This window comes from Tupaia chinensis, unplaced genomic scaffold, assembly GCF_000334495.1.
Source record: "Tupaia chinensis unplaced genomic scaffold, TupChi_1.0 Scaffold141530_1, whole genome shotgun sequence".
NCBI lineage: Eukaryota > Metazoa > Chordata > Mammalia > Scandentia > Tupaiidae > Tupaia > Tupaia belangeri.
Window position 1 is genome coordinate 1,078,867 of NW_006201391.1, and position 9,370 is coordinate 1,088,236.

At 45.9% G+C, this 9,370-nt stretch overlaps 1 protein-coding gene across 1 annotated transcript in view; it reads right to left on the reverse strand.

The window, feature by feature from the left end:
* Positions 1 to 8,731, reverse strand: part of RAD52 (RAD52 DNA repair protein) — a 17,704-nt gene extending 8,973 nt beyond the window's left edge. Inside the window, exons 1-4 of the mRNA XM_027766229.1 lie at positions 8,333 to 8,731; positions 4,637 to 4,738; positions 3,830 to 3,923; positions 3,587 to 3,654 (exon numbers count right to left, since the gene is read on the reverse strand). Of these exons, the coding sequence (XP_027622030.1) occupies positions 3,587 to 3,654; positions 3,830 to 3,923; positions 4,637 to 4,738; positions 8,333 to 8,410 (342 nt within the window). The 5' untranslated portion in view covers positions 8,411 to 8,731. The remainder of the gene's footprint in view (positions 1 to 3,586; positions 3,655 to 3,829; positions 3,924 to 4,636; positions 4,739 to 8,332) is intronic.
* Between the last annotated feature and the right edge of the window lie 639 nt (positions 8,732 to 9,370).

The window sequence follows — 9,370 nt, forward strand, 5'->3', positions numbered from 1 at the left end:
GAGAGAAAGCCTTAGGTCCAGGACTGGAACCATGGTCAGCCATGTGGGAATCCAGCACCCTTAACAGTCCCACCACCTGCCAGCTCACAGAATTTTGTTAGAGGAACTTTTGCTATAGAGCACGTGTGCTTGCCAGAGAGACAGAAAGAAAGCAAGAAATCACACACACACACATACACCCGTGAGGATGGCCACACGCAATCCCTTCTCCTGCTCTCCTCTGGGGATTTTGGGTACACACACACAGGCCTGGTATGTCTTAAGCTGCAGGGTCCAGAACTAAACTCGCATCAACCAGGAGTCCAGCAGCATAACCGTTAGGCCGTCTGCTGGTCCCAGCTGACAGGGAATTAAAGCAGTATAATGTTTAGCACCCTAATTTTTGGAAAATAACTCAGAAGGTGCTCAAAGAAATGAATAACATTATAACAAAATTCTTTCCATTCCCAGCTGCTAAATTAAGAACACAGTTTTCAGTTCTATTTATAAAAATAGAGTCAGAACAGAATTAATGCTGAGGGCCAGCCCCACGGTACAGTGGTGGGACCCTGCTAAAGAGAAGCCAGGTCCTACGTGGTAACAGCAGTTCAGGTCCCCAGCTCGGTCGGCCCGAGACACACCAGGCATGCTCGGCAGCCCAGGGTCTGATCTCTCTGTGGTGGCTGGCGCTCCCCTCTCCTCCCCTCTGACTCTCACTCCTGCATGCACATGCACACACACTCTTGAATCTAAAATAAAACTCCTTTCCAAGAAATATTAATTATTCATTAATGCTCATTCAGAAAATGCAACTACAGATAAATAACTGGAAAAGAAACAGCACCATCATCTAATTAAAATACACATTTCTCCATAATGTTAACTTTTATTATCAACATTTTTATGTATTTATTCTCTTCAACATAACCACAACTGTTGATCAACTGTGTGTGAGCAACAACTGTAATAATAACTCAATCCAGAGAAAACGTCTAAAAATGTAGAGCCTAAAAGTCATTGGAGATTTACCCAGAAACTTATTTTTATGCAAGCCCACGCATGCGTGAATACATACATACACACACAGAGAAGCACAAGACGGTTATTGCTAAACTTTTGATCATAAACATATAAACTAAAAAGCAGTGGAGAAATAAAATGGAAATACAAGTTCAGATAAAAAAGAAGCATGGGGCCAGCAGAGGCGTAGTGGTTAAGGCGCTGAACTCCCACATGGCTGACCATAGTTCACCTCCCAGGTCAGGTGCATGGGCATGCATGCCTAAAATCCCAAAAGAGGAACGAAGGGAAAGGGACTGTAGTTTGGCCATCCCCCTCAGGGCTGCGTTCTCACTTTCCCGCTCAATATCTGTCGGTCTCTCTCTCCCCACCCCTCTCTCTCCAGTGAGCACATGTATCCTATGACAAAAACCTTTAAAAATAAATAAGTAAAAGTGAGGACCAGCAGTTGGCATGGTGGTAAAGGCCCTGGACACTCCCACATGGCTGACTGCGGTTCAAATACCGGACCTGGTGGCTTGCTTTCTCACTTTCCCTCTCTCTGTCTCTCTCTCTCTCTCTCTCTCATCAAATTAAAATAAAAGAATGAATAAATAAAATTAAATAAATAATTATTTAAAATAAATAAATAACATAAAATATAGGGTCAATAGATGGCACAGTGATTAGGGTTCTGAACTCCCACATGGTCAACTGTGGTTCAAGTCCTGGACCTGGTGGCTTGCTTCCTTATTTTCCCTTTCTCTCTTTCTCTGCCCCATAACAAACTTAAAATAAATAAATAAATAAAATAAATGAATTATTTTTAAAAAGAAAGTAAAGAAAAGAAAAAGGTAAATTTCTAATGAGTAGAGAATACCTCAGGGCAGCCCTGTGGTGCAATGGTTAAGTACTATGCGTGGGGAGCTGGATCAAGTTCCGAGCCCAGTAGCATGAAAAATGTTAGGGAGGGACCAGCAGTTAGCGTAATGGCTATGTCGCTGGACTCCCATATAGTCGATCGCGGTTCGTGTCCTGGACCCAGTGGCTTAAAACTCACACTGGGCGCATGTGCGTGCGTGCCCAAGATCCCGAAAGGAGAATGGAGGAGAAGGGATTGCAGCGTGGCCATCCCCCCTGGGGGGTGATTTCTCGCTTTCTATCTCTCTGTCTCTGTCTATCTGGCGAGCGCACACACCCTATAGCAAAAAAAAAAAAACTCTCAAAAAAAAAAAAAGCATTGGGGAGAGCAGCCTGTGACTTGTTAGCTGAGGGAGCCAGACACCATGTAACAGACTCGGTAACTTAAAAAACATGCCAGGTGGGACCAGCAGTTAGCATAATGGCTATGTCGCTGGACTCCCACGTAGTTGACTGTGGTTCGCATCCCGGACCCGGTGGCTTAAAACTCACGCCGGGCGCGTGTGCGTGTGTGCCCAAGATCCCGAGAGGAGAATGGAGAAGGGATTGTGGCGTGGCCATCTCCCCTGGGGAGTGATGTCTCGCTTTCTGTCTCTCTGTCTCTCTCTGTCTGGTGAGCGCACATGCCCTATAGCAAAAACCTCTCAAAAAAAAAAAAAAAACACGCCAGGCACGTGTGTGTGTACGCCCAAATCCTGACAGGAAGAAGGGGAAAAGGGACTGCAGTATGATCACACCCCCAAAGGGGATGCTCTCTCCCTTATCCTTTCTCTTTCTCTTTGGCAAGTGACTATAACCCCTGGCACTGGAAAAAACAGAACTTAAAAGGTGAAAAAAAGGTCAAATTTTATAACACGCCAAAAAATACACTCTTTGCAACTATTTATATAAGGGGTGAAAACTTTTTTTTTGTAGAGAGGTTTTTGCTATAGGGTGTATGCACTTGATAGGGAGACAAAGAGAAACAGAGAGAGAGAAAGTGAGAAATCACCCCCCCAGAGGGGTTGGTCACGCCACAATCCCTTCTCCTCCATTTTCCTCTCAGGATTTTGGGCATGCACGCACATGTGCCTGGTATGAGTTTAAAGCCGCCGGGTCCAAGACTCAAATCACGGTTGACTACATGGGCGTCCAGCAACATAACCATTAGGCCATCTGCTGGTCTCTGGGATGAAAAGTTCCAAGTGTAAACTTTTTTTCCTTTTTTGCTATAGGGGATGTGAATTTGCCAGAGAGATACAGAGACACAGAGGAGAAAGGGAAAGTGAGAAACTGCTCCTGGGGAGATGGCCACACTGCAGTCCCTTCTCCTCCATTCTTCTCTCGGGATTTGGGGTACGGAGCCACATGTGCCCACCATGATTTTCAAGCTCGGTCCAGGACTCAAACCGCAGAGTTGGCTTTATTGGATCAAGCAATCATAACTCCACGCCACCTGCTGGCCCCCAAGTGTAAGCTTTTAAGTTTCAACACAACACTGCGAAAGGACAGAGTTTTTCAAACTTCTTTTAGGGTGCACGTAAGCGAGAGTGTTTGAACACCACCCTAAGGCACGGCACAGAGGAGTCGGCATGGGGCCTAGCTCTCCAGTCTGGATGTGCCATGGTCCAGGGACTTCCCTACCTGCTCACTCTCACCTACCGCCTACCGAGCCCTCCAGACAGCAGGTCTACTCCATTGCCCTCACCTTCAACTGGACCCTCACAAACGCACAGACGCCCACGTAGAACTTGCCATTGTTGAGGTCAACAAAATCTAGGAGTGGGAAAGAGGATACCAATTGAAGAGCACATTGACCCTGACACCTCACCCACGTTCCTACTGGCAACAAACACACCTGCCTAAGAGCCTGCCCAGAAATCTGCTCACCGGAAGTGAGGCCACACCAAGCTAAGGGACAAAGCAGCCCCAGCACCAGGAGGGTACTCACCCACGTTCTGCTGCGTGATGGAGTGGGCCCAGCCATTGTAGCCAAACATCTCATTGGCCAGACTAATGACTCTGTGACCCTCAATGTAACACACCTAGGAAAGAAATGTTAAATCTTTACCACACTGGAAACTGTGAACTGAAATTTACTTCATCTATTCTTTATCTGCTGTGTTTTTTCGGCTTTATTTTTTTCTTTTTCAAAATTGCCTTAAAGAAATTCCAAGGAGGTTCTCGATGAATTTACTTCAAAGATCACCTAGAAGAAGCCAACTAGAATCAATGATCTGTCTGAAGGAGGTACTAGACTCAGAGGGAAGAGATTAGCATGCACCCAAATGTTCTCAAAATTCAGTTTCCTAAAAAGTACAAATCTTGATGGGCATAATTTTTGGAAGACCAAAAACATACACCAGCATATGATTCAAAACAATGGCAAAGGGAGTATTTTTCAAAACTGGTATGTAATGCCTCTGTATGGACTGACATGCATGGCGTTCATTCCCTTTCGAAAAAGCAATGTAATACACTGTAAAGTTATATGTAATCCAATGTAATATGAAGAAGATTATAATGATAATAAAAATAAATTAAAAAAAAAAACTGGTGTGAAACCCTGTCATGGCGTAGGAACACCCATCAAGGTGAGGCCGGGCCACTCCAGCAACAATGGACGGGACTCCTAGCTTCCCTGACGAATTAGCAAACACCCAGTAACGGCGAACTGGAGCCTTCCAGACCCATGAGGACTCCTCAAGGGAGGTGGTAAGCCAGTGAAGCAGCCGGGCCCGTGGATTCCCACTCCTACCTTCTGGCCTCCTCCCGCCATGCGGCTACTGATGTACTCCGGGCCCAGCCTCTGCCTCAGAGCGCTCTGAATGGCCTGGTACTCTTCAGCTGTGTACTGGCACTACGGTCCAAAGGAGAAGTTAAATCAGATTCCACCACTCCTTACATCCATGAATCCCCAACTTTTTGGTCTCGGGACCCCTGTACACTCTTTTTTTATTTTCCTTTGGAGAGGTTTTTTGTTATAGGGTGCGTGTGCTCACCAGAAAGACAGAGAGAGACAGAGACAGAAAGCGAGAAATCCCCCCCCCCCCCAGGGTGGATGGCCACGCCGCAATCCCTTCTCCTCCATTCTCTTGGGATCTTGGGCATGTACTCACATGCACCCAGCATGAATTTAAGCCACCAGGTCCAGGACTCGAACCATGGTCGACTACATGGGAGTCCAGCAACACAGCCATTATGCCAACTGCTGGTTCCACCCCCCCCACCTCGTACACTCTTAAAATGTATTCAGGACTCCAAGAGCTTTTGTTAATGCAGGTTATATCTATCAATAGTAGGGATTAAAACTGAGAAACTTTTTTTAAAAAGATTTATTTATTTAATTTTATTCATTCATTCATTTTAATTTGACCAGAAAGAGACAGACAGACAGAGAGAAAAAGAGAGAGAGAGAGAGAGAAATTGAGAAAGCAAGTCACCAGGTCCAGGACTCAAACTGTGGTCAGCCATGTGAGAGTGTCCAGCACCTTAACCACCACGCCACCTGCTGGTTCCCAAAGCTGAGAAACTTTTAAGGCACACATTACATTAGCCTTCAGAGCAATGAAATCATATGTTATATGATCTCTGGGAAACTCCACCATTTACTTGTGAGAAAATGAGCGTGAAAAAGGCAACTAGTGGGGCCAGCAGGTGGTGTGGTGGTTAAGGTGCTGGACTCCCACGTGGCTGACTGCGGTTTGAGTCCCAGACCGGGTGGCTTGAAAATCACACCAGGAGCATGTGTGCACATTCCCAAAATCCCAGGAAGAGAATAGAGGAGAAGGGACTGTGACAAGGCCATCCCTCCGGGGGGTGATCTCTCACTTTCCTTCTCACTGTCTCTCTCTGGCAAGTACACATGTCCCATGGCAAAAAAACGGAAAAAAGGAAAAAGCAACTAGTATTTTAGGATTATTATGAAATTGTTATTATAAAATAATAATGATACAATAACAATTTTATTATGAAAATCATTTTGCTCTTATGGACTCTTGAAAAGTTCATGTGAACCCCCAGGGTTTCCAGACCCACATTTGGAGAACCACTGCCTTGGCTGTTGCTACCATCCTTATAAAATCTTCTCAAGTTGGAATTAGCAATTACGACTTCCTTCCTCAGAGTCTGTATTGACAGACAGACACACATACATAAATATATAAATAAAACCAAGGGCGAGGGCAAGAAAAATGGGTTAGAACGCCTCGCTTCCATGCAGTTTCTCCAAAGTCTCACAACTCCTCCAGTTCAGCAACTTCCCAGCCTGCACACATAACTACGCCTCTGCAGTTGACCTGGAACAGGGGTTTGAACGGCATGGAGTTTGTTTTCAATAAATATGTTGGAGATGTTTCATGTATCTGTGAAAGCCTGAGCAAACTTCACAGTGGAAACAAACAAACGCCTAAACATCAATGTAAAGATGCAGTATAGTAACTGCGTAACACGAACCACAGCCCGCGCTACACGTACGCACCCGGCTCCTGCGCCGCTGGGGTGCACGCAGGGCTGCAGACAGCCTAGTAAACAGCAGGCGTGGGCAGTTCCTCTCTCCAGGAAACCAACGACGTGTTAGTTTCCCTACTGCTTTATAACTCTGCTTTCAAATACATTACCATACGTATCTCTCTAACTGGAAAGCGGCACATAAGCCTCCCATCACAGGTACATGGTTTTCGTTCGTTTGTTCTGTGTTTCAATATGCTTTCAGGTACGTGTGCTCGCTGGAGAGAGAGAGAAAGTGAAAGCGGGAAAGCACCCTGGGTGTGTGGGAGGGGGCTGGCCATGCCACAATCCCTCCTCCTCCATTCTCCTCGGGATTTGGAGCACACATGCACATGTCCCTGGCATGTTTCTCAGGCCACTGGGTCTAGGACTTGATCCATGCAGTTGGCCATGTGGGATCCAAACACCTTAACCACGATACCACCAGCGGATACCAATGAGTATGTTAAAAAAAGAAAAAGGCAGCAACGTTTTCAATACTGCCCTAAGAGTATGAGTACAACCCCGAGCGCCTCACTGCTGTACAGGACAGGCTCCCACACAGCAACCACACTGCTGTCTCGTCATAGTCAGTGCACGAAGCACCACGTGTAACTGGACGCGAACTTCTCTTCCCATGTCTTTCCGTCTTTGCTGTCTGGTGTTACAACGTGCCCAACATCTACAGCCTTCGGAATCATACAAGACGATACTGACGTAGGCGCTGGCGGGTGACGTGTGTCATAACCACACGACGTAACCTATGACCTCTGTAATGTATTCGGTGGCCCGCAGAGTCGTGACGCGTTGCCTGTGCAGAAATGTCACGACTTCCCACGACCCAGCAGCACAGCACTGCAGATTGCGTTCTTTCTCAGGGCGTCCTTAGTAATGCTGTCCTTCCTCTCGATCACTTCATTCCAGTACAGCGTACGAAATATGTGTTCACGGGCTATGATATCAGCAACCTTCTGGTCAACAGTAGGCAATCGGTAGTTACACTCTGGGGGAGCTAAATGTCCTACACGTATTGCTGGCGGGGGGAGGGCAGCACACCTGACCCTCTGTTGTTCGAAGGTCAACTGCTCTTGCTGTTTCCTGGTTTGTCCCCTCGCCCTATTAAATGAGATGAGTGCTAACAGGCAAGTCTGGTGAAGACAAAGTTCAGGGGGACAAGCGAGAATTCCTTTTCTAGGCAGAGAATGTCTTTACCAAGAAGATGAGCCCAGAAACTGGATCCCTCCAAGAGAATGGGGTGACGTGTGGACAGGCTCGTGGGGAAGCAGGAAGACTTTCCACAGGCAGCTTTTGTTCTGTGTCGAGTCTCCCTCACATGACTACGCTATCTATCCAAAAGAGAGGTAAATGCAAATCTAAATGATGCGAAAGCTCCAAATGCTCTCAACGTTAATTGAAGACTCCCCGAATAAAACATCGAGAGAAAGAACTAGGGTCTGGCAGGTGGCGTAGGGGCTGAGACACGGGACCCCACATGGCAAATCACGGTCGAGTCCCAGGCCTGGGGGCGTTCTTGCTCTCTCTCTCTCGTCAAATTAAAAAATAATAACTAAAATTAAACAATTCTTTAAAAAAGGAGAGGACCAGCAGATGGCATAATGGTTATGTTGTTGGACTCCCACATAGTTGACTGCAGTTCAAGTCCTGGACCTGGCAGCTTAAAACTCATGCCGGGGGGTGTGAGCGTGCATGACCAAAATCCTGAGAGGAGAATAGAAAAGGGACGACTGTGGTGTAGCCATCTCCCCTCCAGTGCTGATTTCTCACTTTCTGTCTGTCTCTGTCTCACCAGCGAGCATATGTGCCCTATAGCAAAAATCTCTCTTAAAAAAATAAAAAGGATGAACAAAACAATGACAATAAATGACTGACACACACATGGTGCTCTACAAACTGTCTCGTCCTAACCCATCTCACTCAACCTTCCAGGTATGAAGAAACCCGTTACCTGTCCGAAGCATAACACTGAGCTGCCACCAGAGCGGCTGTCGCGCCCTCCTGGAATGGCCTCTTCTGTCCCAGACATGTTGATTCTGGTTCACCCGTCTGCAAATAAAAGAAAAAAATAAACACACACACACACACCAAAAAATACTAACAATAAAGAATGCCTACTAAAATCAGATAAGCAATATCCCTCAAGCTACTCACTTCTACACTGCTTGAATGAAGGAGCAACAGGGCTGGCCTCATAGCCTAGTTGTTAGGGGAGCTAGGCCTAAATGGCCAACCAAGGGTCAAATCCCAGTCCCAGTGGCTTGAAAAACACTCCAGGCATGTGCACACCCAAAAATCTCAACAAGGTGGAGAAGGCACTATAGTGTAATTGTGTCTGACTGGGAGGATGTTTCCCTGTCTCTCTCTAGTGAGTGCACACTTCCTCTGATAATTCAAGAAAATGGGGGGGGTGGGGTGGGGAGAGCTCAAGTTCTAAACGTCAACTGGAGGCACCTGACCACTGGAAACTCACATAATCTTTCTTTTTTAAAATTATTTTTATTATTATTTCAATTTCTTTTATATACTCAATCATGTTACTTATCTTGCAAAGTGAAGATTCCAACATGTGTACTTTTTGTACAGGTCCAGATGACAATACTATAAGGTTATCCCTCAACAGATACTAACCCATTTCTTTATCCCATAAATGCCTTGCCTATTTTTCTCTTTAATGTCCTTCCTCAGACTCTATTCCTTCACCCTTCCTCTTCCCACACTGTGTCTGGTATTCACAACCACTTACTATATTTCTATATCCTTTAGTCATTCAGTTTGGGCCATAGAGTGCGGACAATTGGTATATATTAAGTGGAGTCATACAATGTCTCTTTCATAGCCTGGCTTGCTTCACTCAGCAGTCAATCTTCCATATTCCTCAACTTTCTGTCAAAGGCCAGGGGCTTGTTTTTTACGGCTAAGTAGTATTGCATAGAGTATATGTGTCACACTTTTTCAATCCATTCATCTGTTCGTGGGCATTTGGGTT